Consider the following 15106-nt stretch of genomic DNA (forward strand, 5'->3'; position numbering starts at 1 on the left):
TTGTGCGTTTTAATATAAGATTGAGTGAAAGTAAAAATGTGCGGATGTTAAAACGACATTAAGTGACTAATAACATAAAAAAATCTATATCTGAAAAAAATTTCGAGAATGAATTTCTTCGTTTAACTTCCGCAGAAGCAGGAAAAATAGTATTTACTTAGAAGCACGTGATATTTGCTAGGTCGGCCACTCATAAATCTTTTGCAAAGATACTAGAATGTAATCAAGAATATCAAATGCCTGATCACTATGCAACAAACACGTCATTAGTTTAACTCCTTCGGTACGCCCGCCGCGTAGTATTACTTGATAACCGAGACAAGAGAATCGCAAGATACTTTCGTGCAAGTAACAAGTTTAACAAGTGTTTTATGATGGGTGGTTTACATATAAATATAATGTTTAATAGAATATAAAAGAAATAATTTTTAAAACTCAATAAAAAAAGCGAATAAAATAAAAGGCATTCGGTTATTGTCGACTTCAGTCGACGGTCGATCATATGCATGCCTTTCGTGGCTGTCGACTATAGTCGACGTTCGTACCGAAGAGGTTAAAGAAAATCTCTATAATAAACTAATGCATTATTAAACAAACTAATATAATCCATTTTTCTTTTAAGAATGCTATGCTATACAATATATTATTAATATTGTACTTCTTTCTCTACCTTGAGAGGATCTCAGGAATGAAAAACTATTATGAGATCAGAAATTAAAGGAATCATGAAGTAAAACTGAAAGTTATAGAGAAAAATTCCATTGATACAAAGGAATGAACGCCAAAAATTTGGGATACTTTAATGGAAAATATGTGGTGACGTTAGAAGCTAATTTCAATACGAATCGATAAAAATTTCGATGATCTGCGGTCCGACAAGTTGCGGACACTGCGAGGGGCTCGTCTCGTCCACAAGAGGCGCGACGATAAATTTCTGTGTAGTAATGTGGAATTTCTGGCTCTTCGACTGGCTATCAGACGATCGTGTCGTTAATGCAGTCGTGCCTACATGAATAATCATGCCCGATTGGTTCGTGAACATGAGTAAACATGTTTTCTGTATAATGCTGATCTTGTCAGTGCGTTGTCTAAGGACGACCACGTTTATATAAAACGGGGGAGTGCCACGGAAATCTCCATACTTCGCGCCAGGGAGAGAAACGCCGTGCCCCTCTAAAAGAGGAATCGCTGCGTCATGAAAGACGAGTTTAAGGTAACGAAGCTGTCGTGTAATTCCTACAGATTTTGTAATTTCTTGGAAAAATTCAAATTATAATTTCATTTTGCATAATTGTCTGGATTCTTTCAAGTGTCTTTTTTTCGACGATGAAAAGGATTATCGTTTATGGTGCATCTTTATCAGAACGGAAGCATTTTATTTAAATTTATCTAGAATTTAAAGGATACTCAAGGTGTGTGTATGTGTGTGTGTGTGTGTGTGTGTGTGTGTGTATGCGCACGTTTAAAATATAAAATATAGGAATGGAACGGAGTTTTATTAAAAAAGAAATTTAAAAAAATCTTGATACCATGAGACATTAATTGTTAATTTAATGAGAGAAAGATAGTATGTGTTAGCAAGAAGTGACACGTGTCTTTTAGTATCTCACGGGATTCAGTTGCGAGTTCTCCAGCGAGGATGAGCGATGCCCGGGAGCGCTGCCCGTTGGCCAGAACAATCCACAGAAGTGTCCATATGGTCTCTACGCCGAGCAATTGTCGGGAACAGCGTTCACCGGTAAGTCAACTCGCGTGCTTCGCTCATTTAACTCTTTCAACAATCTTCGGATAATGTGTCTCAAAGAATATTTCTTGCTCCAATGAAATTACACATTTTAAATTACGATATTCTTTCACTTTTTAAACATTCTTCTATTTTATAAAAGTTAAATGTTTTTACAAAAGAACTATTTTATAATAAGAAATCAGACATATTAGGATTTGACATTTATAAATTATCTATCAGTTTCCACTTATAATGTAAGCGTTGTGTCTAGCGATAACATTACTAAGTTTAGCGTTTTGATAACATCACCAAATGAGCACATATTTCATTTTTCTTACGTAAGCCTTTATTATGAAATCTTGCTTCTTGTCATCTATCGCAGTTCTTTGCGATAATATACTTTATAGTTCTCTTTACGTAATATATGCTCAATTGGTGATTTTAGATAACACAAACGTCCAAGATATGTTCTTTTTGTTAAATCTTTTTAATTATCTTAAAAATATGTATCTTAAAAATCTATATCAATTTGTATTAAAATATATATGTAAGTTATGTTTCTATATTTTTCATTAGTTTGAACTGTATTTTTATGATGATTCTGTGATTTATCTTACATACGTACAAGACTTATCAGATTTTGATGAAGTGCAAAAACACGTGACGATGTATCATGTGCGATAACATGTAACTATCAGTTATTAATTTTTATAACAGACTATAGATTACCTGAATGCCCAGCTTTTCTTTATGACAATACTGAATTTATGATTCAATAAATTCGACTAATTTCGATAGTAACGCATTACGCATTCTCATGAGTGCTACATAAAAGCACCATTATTCTCATTTTTCAGCTCCGCGTAATCAAAATAAGAGATCGTGGCTGTATCGAATAAGGCCTTCCGTCGTTCACAAGCCGTTCAGACCCTTCGCCACAACCCACGGTGCCGAGTCTTACGTAACGAACGACTGGAACCAGACCCAACCCAATCCCAATCAGGTATATATAGGTATATAAGTACAACATTGGATTGAACGGTTCGGTGTATCAATGATACAATTCGGAAATCTAAATTCAATTTCTTCAATCTCGAAATCATGCTATGAAGAATAATCGAATTAGATCCTATCTCTTACGCCGAGTTTTTCGGTTCACGAACCACCGAGTTTTTTGAAGAATCAGCTCGTGCGAAGCTAATTGTTTGCGCTTCAGCTGAGATGGAAGACGTTCGACGTGCCGACTCGACGAGATCCCGAAGTGGACTTCATCGAGGGTCTTCATACTTTGTGCGGTGCCGGCGATCCCAAGATGCGCCAAGGTCTCGCGATACATGTGTATCTCTGCAACGCTTCCATGAAGGATAGGGCTTTTTACAACGCCGACGGTGATTTGCTTATCGGTGAGTGGCGAACACAAAGATGACACTGTTTTGCGTGGGAAAGAGGAGATACATCTGCGAAGATTTCATTCGCTGCTCGCGATTGCAGTACCACAACTGGGCGCTCTGCAAATCGTCACCGAGTTCGGCAAGATGCGATGCGAACCAAACGAGATATGCGTTATTCAGCAGGGAATGAGATTCTCTGTGACCGTCTTCGGTCCATCCCGGGGTTACATCCTCGAGGTCTTCGACAATCACTTCCAACTGCCTGATCTGGGACCGATAGGTAATCGTTGATTCCAAGACTTAAAGACTTGTGAAAATTGTTTAAGAACTCCTTTAAGAACTCGAGGAGATTAATCGGAATTTAATTCTTCCAGTATTAAATAAATTAACGAACATGACATTAACTCAATCTTATCTTTATCTTACCATTTATCTTACCATTAAGATACAAAGAAAGAGCTCCCTTAAAAATATAATATAATGCTAATATCTTTCGTTGAATAGTCGATAAATTAATGTTTCCTTAACGAGCGAGTTAATGAGCGGGGCTAACATACAGGAGCGAATGGCCTGGCGAGTCCGAGAGACTTTCAGACGCCGGTGGCTTGGTACGAGGATCGCGAGACCGATTACGAGATCGTGTGCAAATATCAGGGAAAGCTGTTTGTGGCCGATCAAGGTCATAGTCCCTTCGACGTGGTCGCGTGGCATGGCAATTATGTACCTTACAAGTACGATCTGGATAGATTCATGGTCATCAACTCGGTATCCTTCGATCACTGCGTGAGTAAACATCTTCATCATGCATGACTATTTGAAAAAGACTTGAAATTGAAATATATCTTCGTTAAAAGATCATTTTACACAAAATCAAAATTTCTATTTATAATATGGAAGTAACTTTTCTTTTAATAACAGGATATTGTTTCGATAAATGCAACAAATTTTTTTATCTTTTTTTCAACTCCTATTAATCATGAATTTAGGATTTTGTTTGAATTATAGCGTAACAGTACATATATTTGTAATGAAAAAAGGAGTTTATAGGTATCTTTTAGACGTTTTGAGAATTGCTCGGATTTGCACATGTCTGCTGCGAATCATGGATGCACTCTCGGAATAAATAGCCCAATTAATTCCGCAGGATCCGTCCATCTTCACTGTGTTGACGTGTCCCACTAACAAGCCTGGAACAGCCGCGGCCGACTTCGTGATCTTTCCACCCCGATGGTCCGTGCAGGAGCACACTTTCCGACCCCCTTATTATCATAGTAAGTAGAAAGTATTCCTTTTGGTGCTCGGACACGCGCAGATACAAAAACGAGAGCCAACACGCGCTATAGCTTTTTTGTAACTTTATTACATGCACGTGAGATGTGTGCCATTTATTTATTTAGCAACATGTATCAAAGTATATGTTGATAATGCCTGATAAGATTGATCAAATACTAGAATGTTTCAAGTATCAAAATTTCTTACATCTCATTTAAATCTTTATTTTCAAGCAAAAAGCAAGAGGTTTGATAAATTGAAATACCAACTCGACGATGCGTTCACTGCGCACGAGAAATGCTCTCGAGAAGTAGCAAATCTTTATTTTTCCCTCATCGACGTTCAAGGATCGATAAGTGCAGCAAGTTTAAGTGAACGTTCCGTTGAACCCAGTGGCGTCTTCGTTCCGGAAGAGTGCTCCTGAAAATTGTGCAACTGCGTTAGCTCTCGCGGAGAAAACTCGAAATTTTTCCTGGCAGCCGGCCGCACAATGTCTCTTTCTCCGCAAAGTCGTTTCACCGATTTCCTAGCACGACGATCCGATCGATTATGAGATGGGACGGGCCACTTTCGTTTGATGTCGCGGTCACTCTCGTCATCGCCGTTGTTGTCGTCGTCGTCGTTGTCGTCGTTATGTTTTCGCTGCGTTATTGCGCTCTTGTTACGAGAAAGTCCGTTGCGTGCAAAGAGAAAGACGCGTAGGCACGATACCTATCGACAAGAACGCATCCTTACGAGTTAAGTAATTGGATGCCACGAGAAACCAAGAGTCCTGACTGTATCCCGTCTCGGAGAAATTACACGTGCAAAATTATAGGATCGAAGTAAATGTGACAGTGGACTAAACGCGCGATAGTATTTTCCGATCGCAAAATTAATGCTGATTATCGGGCATCCTATCAAAAGCTGATGATGACGATGACGCTTTCCTTAATAGCTATCATATATATAAGGGGATTATTACTTTCGCCGTCGGTGAATATGCACGCATAAATACGTGCTTATACGACCATTAAAAATATTAGTGCACGATATTTAGCCAGTAATCATCGTGAAATAGATAAGATATAATTATCAAAAGGTGATTAAAAATTACGTTGTCATAAAATATTAATATTTTATCACTGCCTCCATGTATAATAGATAAATGAGGAAATGAGTCAATAGTACTTTTCAATGTATTTTTAAAGAGTTTATCTTTATTCAATGATGATTTTAATTTCATGAACGAAGAGAGAGAGAGAATCGTAATGACAAAAACAATTTATCTTTACGTTTCTTCCTCATTTTTTTCCGTCTACATTGTTCTCTGTTATTCTTCCAAGAATACCCGAATTTTTAAATATTTTTTAGAGAACCGCACTGACATCTTCTATACAATTTTATTAATACAAGATCACGTACGATCGTATCTCAAAATTCACACGAGTCCCGGTAAGAGTAGCCGCCGCTCGCTGCTTTCTCCAAGATTTGATAACCGGTCTAGCGCCGTGTTCAACGCGGGCCATTCTCCACGTTAATGAATAAGTCGGCAGCGCGTAGAGAGCGATAATATGCAAAACGCGCGGAATTTCCATTGCAGATCCTACCCGGTGTATCTCGTTGCGCGTTCGCTTAACGACGTGACGCATTGTATGCTCGTTTCGTCCTTGCCAGCTTGTCGACGATGTCAGGCAATGATGATGAGTAACAAATTGATACAAGTTGATCCTCTGCTGGAATGATGCATTCGACACTTTAAGAAACACTTTATGCATTTTGCGAGAATCTCTTACCGAATGTCAAGTATTTATAGTTTAATCGTGATTGTTATTTAACGCCGAGGTTTCTTGTTGATGAATATTGACACACTGGAAATTATTATTCTCTCTTCCTTGTTGAAATACGAATATTTCGCAGATTGATTTGCATAGCTGAGGCCATAATGAGATTCGGGAGTAGCTTTTTTACAAGTTTGAAAGACTACTTGAAATAATTTATACCTGAACGAAATAATATGGATATCTTTGAATGATACTTATTATCGAACTTTTACATTTATTTTTATCTAACTCGAGATATTATTTTTTAAATGATACATAATTTATTTTAATTTATACTTATATTTATGTTTTCATACTGAACTGCAATCATATCCATATGTCGGCAACATTCGAATCATTAGAATAATTTATAAATTATAATAATTTCGCCAAACAGTTACCTGTTTATCTCCCATTACATAATTTATTCAATTAAATGGTTAAAATTATGTAAAGTATCTTTATTGCTTGCAATTCGATCTCCTTATGAAAGTAAAATAAGTTTAAAAAGTGATGATATTTGTCTCCAATTTAATAAAAGCGAATTTAATTTAAAGACAGATGTTAAATAAGGCACCAAAATTCAATTTTGCTTAATAATAATTAATATTAGTTATTCTTCTTATATTTAACTATGTAATATCTATTCTTTCAATCCGTTTATTCATGATGAAGCAAAGTAGCTTATGTTTTGAGTGAAAAGTATAGAACTAACCAATCTCTCGCTGTTTGATTCCTAGGAAACTGTATGAGCGAGTTCATGGGGCTGATAAAGGGTCGTTACGAGGCGAAGGAGGACGGTTTCTCTGCCGGAGGTGCGTCTTTGCACTCCATCATGACCCCGCACGGTCCTGACAGACAGTGCTTCGAGACCGCGTCCAACAGCGAGCTGATGCCGGAACGGATCGCTGATGGCACACAGGCGTTTATGTTCGAGACCTCGTACAGCATGGCCCTGACAAAATGGGGCACTAAGCTCTGCAACAAGCTGGACGACAACTATTACACATGCTGGCAAAGCCTACGTAAGCATTTCGATCCCGTGGATAAGTCGACCAAGGCAGCTTAATGCGCCGATTCATACGTTTCGTCATCTTAATGTGTTTATCAGTCGCATCAGTGCTCAAGATAAATCCGTGATTGCACTTCGTTTTCCTTGCTTTTGTATGTTAAGATCATTATCAGGTGATTTATTTTAATCGACTGCGCGTTATCCTGAAGAAGAGAGAAGATTCAGTTTGATGAAGGTAGAAAAGGCAAGTAGTCGTTTTTTCCGCTATTTTTTATCTTCCATTTTAGTAACGATTGCACTATGAAGATAATTTCAGATATCTCTTTCTGCTATTAAGGGGTGATTGTAAATAACGAGAAAATTTGCATTTTGACATTATTTTAAAAAAGCAAAGCTATATGGTTACAGACTTACAGCACTGTTTATTAGTATCAGCGATATCTTCGCAATCGAGAAAATATCGCGCCTTATGATCTTTTCTTTTCGACTGCTAAGAAATTCTTTCATAGTAGTTGTTATCGAGAGATATCGTGCGAAACTGCAAAGTTATCTAGTGCGTGCAGCTAGGACTAATTATGAATTCGACACATCGGCAGTATCGCGATTGCACGCAGAATATTACCGAGTAGAAGGAATCTTAATCTCTTAATCGCATCTACCTCTTACCAAGAATCGGTTCTCGTGACTGATTGCAGTACGCAATTTAACGAAAGTGCAATATGTTAGATAAGGACGCAGCGTAAATACGGTGCTTTAAAGCTGTAAAATGTAAAGCAATTTTTGGATGAACGCAGAGCATCGATATTATTGGGATTAGGTGAAGTGGCGCGATTAAATTTCAATGATAGCGCGCTTTGACTGCAAAAGAATTTTCGATAAAAGTAAATTTCTTTTACTGGAATTTCTGTAAATTTCTTTTAATAGAACGTTCAGTGTTGAATAAGATAAAAATAATAGAATATTATTTTCGTTTCGACGTTCGTCCAAGAACTGCGACATGTTGTACAGAAGTTTATGAAGACATTGCTGACTCGACATTATAGCATATGTTACAATTATGTGCAATTTATATTTATAGTGGCGTATATTCACGATAGGAAATCTCATCTTATGTTTGAGATCTGACGTCCGCATGGACGTTTATGAAATCGTTCTGGCAGGGTTTTAACCGGTTTCGAACATAAACAGGAATCGCGCTGTTTCTCAATGTCGCAATTCGTGCGATAATTTTGTAATTTAAACTTGATATTTATCTCTAACGCATATGGCTGTGGTTTCTGCAATAAAATTAATAATAAAATGGTTGTTTTTTTCTCTCTTACTCTGACCGTATCTTAAATTAATATTATATATCTTAATAATTTTAAATTGTAAATCTGTAACACAGTTTCAGGTTTATTAATATTAATTCAAGCGCAAGAGCAACGTTCTTATTTTCGATCTTATCGAAATCTCAAAAATTCGATTTCCACTTTTCACATTGAATCGAATTATTATTCGCATACTGCAATATACATACGCGCATTGCAGCTAAAGAAATAATAAAATCACAATCAAAATAAAATTACTGTGACTTCAAGAGAAAGCATTATCGATACACGTGTGATTCGCATGAAACTACGTGACAATCGTTTTGTTCTCCGTCCTGCTCGCTAATCGCGATGATCCTCACTGGCTGGTCTCAAGTCCAGGCTTGAGTCATCGATGATCCGCCATGCAGGGACCGTTCTTGTCGACGCCAGGCTATCCAGGCGGTACGTGTCATTCCCAGCAGAGCCTTCCTCAAGAGGAACGTCAACGCGCAGTTCTCGAGCCCGCGTCTAATGGAAGCGATCGTTGCTGACGCCGTTTTGCGTTTCATGTGCGGATGCTTTTGCGTCGTACGAATTCACGTGGTTGGTACGTAAGACCGGACATCGGCCAACAGCGATCAGCCGTGGGAGACCACGTGGGGGCTGTGTTTGACATGTCGAGGTCGGTGACACGTGCAGCAGCAGCCCGCCGAACGTCATCGTTACGCATCGCCAGCACCGCGTAACGAGTAAACACAAAGATGCGCGGGACGATCCGCAGCTTCCTCGTGGCCGCGATCGTCCTGTGTCTGCCGACCGGATACGCCGCTTCGTATTGTTATCCAGATTACTGCCAGAACCTGGTGAGTGTCATCTCCCCATACAGCAAATGAAATTTGCAGCAACGTTGTTGTGATGTTGCTGCAAGTGTTGCATAGGCCCGATTCGAGCAACGGTTTCCAGCTCCGCCCTCGCAGCTGTGATTTCACGTACCGGGTGTCCTGCAAGTCATCCTTGCTCCCTTCATCCTTGTCGTCGATCGCTTAACGAATTTATTAGTTGCTTTCAAGTGGAAATCAATTATACGAGTTTCTTTTTCTCTTTTTTTATTTATTATCTTATTTATTTATTTCTCATTTTTTACATATTATTTAGTCATTACTCATTTTTTTTCTTATTGTTTTTTAAAATTGCTTTCCAATCTGGCATTTTGAGTGTTGTTTCCGCCTTATCTTGGGACAATATGTAGATATATCGCGATGCATACGCAGGGATTGTTGTTTATATATATAGACATGATTAATATCGATTCAATTAAATTACTGTTAATTCCGGTGTGTGATTGTGTGCGGATTGAGCGATAATATAGATATGGGCTGTTGCTTGCCATTACGCAAGTACACAACTGATAGTAAAAGATTTAAAATATAAAGGCTTATCTGGAGAATGCTTATCTCTAACTGTCACTATCAATTTGCGTAACTTCGCTGTATCTCGCGTGAACTTTCAATTATCAGCGATGGGTGTTCCATGTAGGCAGAAATGCAATAATTTTATTTCGTTCTCATTTTTTTAGACTGATCTGGAACCAATATCGGGTTTCCAATGTCTGCTAACGCGAGTACAAAGGGGGGAAGGTATGGAATGGTAGCTTGCAATGGCATTCTTTACAGACATTCTTATCAGACTTACTTTACTAATGAAATCGGTTATTGTATAATTTTTTAGATTGCACAAGGCTAAAGTTTGACGCTGATGAAAAATCATCTGAGCAGTATAACGGCGGAATTTTTACATTGCACGCGTATGCGATGAACTTTGACGCCCAGAGAAAAGTGACTGCGTTCAATTTGTCGGTCTCAGACGTCAATTTTCACAGTAAGGAGCTATTATCATCCACTCGAATAAACATTATCCTAAATTTGCGATATTTAATTAAATCGCACATAATTAAATTCCCAAATATTCAGTCGACAACAAGAGGCCAATTAAGAGTCAAATTCAGCACATTTAACGCAATTGAGGCATTTAACTTCCTACGATTGAGACTCTTACCAGCCAATCTCTTCTTTATTACATTGTTGATTGAATTAAATCTTCCTTGTCTTGCGATGCCAAGCTATTCAAGTATTCAACTGCAGGATTAGTCACGCGTTATCAAAATATCGGTAACAAGAACGAGAACGCGTGTCGGCACGTACAGCTCTACAGGAACGCCAGTCAGCCGCCGCTGAAGGACTTCTACGTGTCGTGCCCGTTCTCCGACGCGGCCTTTGAAGGGTCTGCATACCGTTTGGAATATCTCGTGAACGACGAGGATCATACGTACAGCAGGAAATACGTGTTTTACGTGCCGCAGCATGGACTTATCGGTAGGTTTTTGCTTCTTGCTTGCATTACTGATCTGCTAATCACCGATTTGAATCTTTTAGAGGAAGGTATCCAAGTTGACGCGTTCACGCCCTTTATATACGTGGACGTGTCGGACTCGTCGAATCTGGTGGTACACGTGCAACCACTTCCGCCGAGATACAACGTGACGCAGTACAAGGTCTGGCTGGTCAGCAATGATACAGGATCAGCGGTGGTCAGCACGATCATTTCCGCCAACAGGAACGGAGAGCATGTCCGCTTCAATTTCTCGGCGCCCGATGGAGTGTACTACGTCAAGGTTGCGGCGTTGCACCCCGAGTGTGGCGAAGGCGGCTGTGCGAATAGCACATCGCCATACATACACATAAGTACGATTTTCCATTTAAATATTTGGTCTTTTTATTTCTTTTATTTTTTAATGTTTTTCGTTTATTTCTTTTATTTTTTAATGTTTTTTTTTAATTTTTGTACTGTTGGTTTCTTTTGTGACGCCGTCGAATTTTTGCAGGACAAGTATCCCACCGACTGCTGATTATGATCATCAGTTTGATATGGATACCACCTGTTCTGTTGTACGCGCTGTACCACCTGTTTAAACTTTATAGAAAGAGAGGTGAGAATATTTTATCTTTTATTTTATATCTCTTCTATCTCTTCTACACCTTAATAATATTTCTAATAAAATAATTTTTTTATGTGGGTAATTTTGTAGTTTTAAAGAGAATGGCAAGGAGGCCGAATTGCTTGCTGGTGTATTCACCAACTCACCCAGCACATGTGAATGTAATGGCGGAATTGACGAAGTATCTGCGATGCTGCAGCGTTAACGCCATGATAGACATGTTCGACATCACGGAAACCGCCAGCAAAGTGAGTAAATCTACAAGTAAAAAATAGCAACGCTCATAACAGTAGGCGCATGTACCTTGTTTTTAAAATAACGTGTGTATTAATAATAAGCGGAATTTTTTGTTAATAAATTAATAAATTAGCAATAAAAACACAATAAAAATCTACATGAATTGTATGTCACGGCAATTTAACAAGACAATTTCGATATAATTGCAGGACCCGGGGCTCTGGTGCAACACCGCGTTTCAAGCGGCGGATATCGTGCTCGTTGCGACGTCCCCGACGACTTCCGTGAAATCCGACGCGATCGTCTATCGAAACGTGGACAATCATCTCTTACGACTGCTGAAGGAGAACTACCCGCAGAGAAACAAGCGATACTACGCGGTACATTTGCCGTACTGCAAACCCGACCATATACCGGAGGAGGCGCGGGTCTTCAAGAAGTTCCGCATGCCTGAGGACCTGATGAAGCTTGTGAGAACAATCCACGGTATTAGCTGTATGCAATTCCTTACGGCCTCGGACAGGGAGCTGCTGGAGAGCATCAGATATGCCACAACGAAGATATACGAGGATGGAGCCGGCGGTGCAACGAGAAACACCGAGGAAACTGGTAAGTTGCGGCTGCTACGGTTGAGCAATTTCATGATTGTATTACGACGCCGTCGGTCGTTGCTTTTTTGCTTTTTGCGTGCGCGCATCAGCCAGCTGATTCCTCGTCTTGATTTATTTGTTATAAAGTATTTCACTTATTTAGTTTACATTGTTTATATTGAACCAATTTTATTTTATGTTTTGTCACATTGAATTTCTTTCAGATGACTTGTTGCCACCCGCAATTGTTGTGCAAGAAACTACGGATCACGTTGTCGATGGACCCGTCGAGACTCGTAGGCCCGATACGCCGGACGGCGACGTCATACCCCGGTCTTTCACGACGAACATCGACGAGCTGAATTTGCTCGGCGAGAACCGCGAGGGAGAGGCTTTTGCTTCCAATCCCACGAGGAATGATGGCGAATTTCGCATCGATAATTTAAACTTGTGATTTCTTACTTTTTGTTTATATGCGTAAGAATAGTTTGTAAAGAATTCTGTCATGTGATTTTACATCTGACGATAGTTGATTTGAATAAAGAATAATTTTTACATAAATCTTGCATTCGCGTATTTATATGCCTTTCTTATCAAATCTTTCTTCGTGTATCCTGCAATTTAAATTTCTATTTAATGCATAATTAGATTATAATTTAATAGAAATATTTTTACATTGTGTATCGTCATATACTATCTTATATTCCTTTCCTTAAATTCTCCCGCTTGTTCTAAATTTTTTCTTAATTTCTCTCCAATTTTCAGATCATCGTTTTAATGAAAATTGGAATATTCAAGCGCTACTGGGGACCAGGTAAGATAGCAATAATAAAAAAGTATTCCGTTGAATTTTCTTATATACGTTTCATAATATATTAATTACAAGAAAATAATATGGCACAAATATCAACCATCTCGTGACGCGCGTGCTCGATATCACGTGAGTTCTTTTAACGCGTCGGAGAGTAACGAGAAAAGAAACATTGAACGTGTGATATAAGTCGAAATCATATCGTAAAACTCGTACGATAGATGGCTAGGCTAACCGTGTGGAATGTGTTGCGTTTGTACATATGTAAATATAAAAGGGACGATTTCATTCTCGGTGAGGTACGGTAAAACACAGTCTTCTTCTTTTTCGGATATGCCATCGTGCCAACTGGAGCACACGCACGCGTCTCGCGTAAAAATATTACATTTTTCTTACATTCCGTTCTGATCTTTGCGACGTGCGATCTGCTGCTTTGTTGCGTCGAGCACACGAAAGCCACAAAAGCTGGTGCGACAATAGAAAGTATCTCGTTTCAAAGGAAGCGTGATGTGATTAAATTTCAAATCGATAGCACTGTATACAGGGTGTCCTGTCCGCTGTGCAACCTCACAGTCGCACGAACGTTCGTCGAAAGAAAATTTAATGGAAAACAATTTTACAATTCTTTAATTTTGCACATTAATATCTCCCACTTTTTATATTGCGAATAAAAGTTTTGTTAAATAATAGTATTGCTTAAAATTATTTTATCATCTATTTGCTAATCATTAAAACTGTCAACAATGACTAGAAAGCAAGCGTCTGGGACACCCTGCATGGTATTCGCAGACCGTAAGTAAATTTGTCATTCTCATGAGCAACTACTCAAATCTCATCACAGTTGCATAGTATGATGTACAGAAAATTCATAAATGCTGAAAAACTCGATGATCGTCTTGAGAAATCGCACGAATGATTATAATGCGTGACTATCATTATTCATAGTAGTAGTAAAAGCGGTATTATCAATGATGGTCGACAGACAGTACGTCGTACGATTTTAAGTACATAAAAATAGGGTAAATTAATTACTATAATTTATATTTGGTATAGCAACCGCTTTGCGCGATTTAATTCGCTTTTGCTCTGCGTGGCAGAGTAGAACGCTTCGCTCATTTGTCTCAAAAATTCCTTCTGCGGTATTTTAAGTATTAATTTATCCGACTCTGCGGAGTTATTATAAACTCCTGCCACTTTAGCAAATCTTCATTCATTCAGCAAATTCTCATTTTTCCCATTGTATCGTCGTCGCAATTTCTGCGACTCACCATTAACGAATGACGTTTCTCTTTTCATTCGCACCATTCGCTTCCAATTGCGCAGCTTTCTCTCTCGTTCTTCTCCCGTCAAATAAATATTCTCCTCTCACAATCGTCAGTCGCTTCACCATTCAGCCATCTAATTTTCTTTCATACATCGTATGTCTGCCTCAGGACAACGGAGACATGTCGAGATTCGGAAGCTAAATGTATCTCCCAATTTTGGAATTTTCTCATTTGTCAAATATCCAATAGGAGATTACTGCGATCAATTCGTCACGTTATTGTCGCTCTTGTCATCATCTATGCTACTGAAGACCAAGAGATCTTCCATCTGCGATGATTTCTTTCCTTGCATGTCGATGTAGGATTGAGGACGTTCATTAGTAGATGTTCTGAGGTCATTCTCGCTGTTGCTCGTCACGCTAGTGTTCCTCAGCTTTATCGGGCTTTCATAGTGATTGGCGTTCAGACTTGCGGGTTGTTCGTTCACGTAGGGAGACTTCATGGCTTCCTCGGGGAAAGATGCCACGGTCGGTTGCCAGAGAGCCTGCAGTTTGTCCACCTTGTCGCATTTAGTGACCGGCTCGGACGACATTCGGCCGAGATAGTTAACTGTGTCCGTCTTCAAGTTGCTGCCAGTTCCGTTGTCCGTCTGATCATTACCAGAATCTAGAACCATTTTGAGAGCTATTTTGTAAATTTAATATCAGTTTATT

General features: G+C 38.9%; 3 protein-coding genes across 5 annotated transcripts in view; 2 read left to right on the top strand and 1 right to left on the bottom strand.

Moving 5' to 3' along the window:
* The first annotated feature begins 372 nt into the window (after nt 1–372).
* On the top strand, nt 373–8505 carry LOC105284130 (homogentisate 1,2-dioxygenase). Its single transcript, XM_011347417.3, has 8 exons — nt 373–1213; nt 1603–1738; nt 2584–2729; nt 2943–3129; nt 3218–3397; nt 3677–3900; nt 4262–4388; nt 6932–8505. Exons 1-8 carry the CDS (start codon nt 1196–1198, stop codon nt 7258–7260), a joined length of 1347 nt encoding a protein of 448 aa, XP_011345719.1. The 5' UTR covers nt 373–1195; the 3' UTR covers nt 7261–8505.
* A 489-nt stretch (nt 8506–8994) lies between these two features.
* On the top strand, nt 8995–12878 carry LOC105284131. 2 transcript variants are annotated; one of them, XM_011347419.3, is made up of 9 exons: nt 8995–9358; nt 10072–10132; nt 10224–10373; nt 10637–10867; nt 10928–11236; nt 11377–11481; nt 11581–11738; nt 11937–12336; nt 12542–12878. In XM_011347419.3, exons 1-9 carry the CDS (start codon nt 9257–9259, stop codon nt 12769–12771), a joined length of 1746 nt encoding a protein of 581 aa, XP_011345721.2. In that variant the 5' UTR covers nt 8995–9256; the 3' UTR covers nt 12772–12878. The 2 variants fall into 2 exon arrangements, with proteins under 2 accessions (XP_011345721.2, XP_026825934.1); XM_026970133.1 differs by lacking the exon at nt 10072–10132.
* Nucleotides 12879–13158: 280 nt separating this feature from the next.
* Nucleotides 13159–15106, bottom strand: part of LOC105284132 (proto-oncogene tyrosine-protein kinase receptor Ret) — a 52217-nt gene continuing 50269 nt past the window's right edge. Inside the window, exon 20 of one of the 2 annotated variants that reach the window (XM_020033220.2) lies at nt 13159–15077. In XM_020033220.2, the coding sequence (XP_019888779.1) occupies nt 14656–15077 (422 nt within the window). In that variant the 3' untranslated portion in view covers nt 13159–14655. The remainder of the gene's footprint in view (nt 15078–15106) is intronic. The other variant, XM_011347420.3, reaches the window with a different exon arrangement.

This window comes from Ooceraea biroi, chromosome 6, assembly GCF_003672135.1.
Source record: "Ooceraea biroi isolate clonal line C1 chromosome 6, Obir_v5.4, whole genome shotgun sequence".
Classification (NCBI taxonomy): Eukaryota; Metazoa; Arthropoda; class Insecta; order Hymenoptera; family Formicidae; genus Ooceraea; species Ooceraea biroi.

Excerpts from the sequence above, each read along its gene's own strand:
- LOC105284130 (XM_011347417.3), top strand. Across the intron at positions 1,739-2,583 it reads GTCGGGAACAGCGTTCACCG|CTCCGCGTAATCAAAATAAG; the intron begins GTAAGTCAACTC and ends CTCATTTTTCAG. Across the intron at positions 3,398-3,676 it reads GCCTGATCTGGGACCGATAG|GAGCGAATGGCCTGGCGAGT; the intron begins GTAATCGTTGAT and ends GCTAACATACAG.
- LOC105284131 (XM_011347419.3), top strand. The coding sequence starts at position 9,257 with ATGCGCGGGACGATCCGCAGCTTCCTCGTGGCCGCGATCGTCCTGTGT. Across the intron at positions 11,237-11,376 it reads ATCGCCATACATACACATAA|GACAAGTATCCCACCGACTG; the intron begins GTACGATTTTCC and ends GAATTTTTGCAG. Across the intron at positions 11,482-11,580 it reads TAAACTTTATAGAAAGAGAG|TTTTAAAGAGAATGGCAAGG; the intron begins GTGAGAATATTT and ends GTAATTTTGTAG.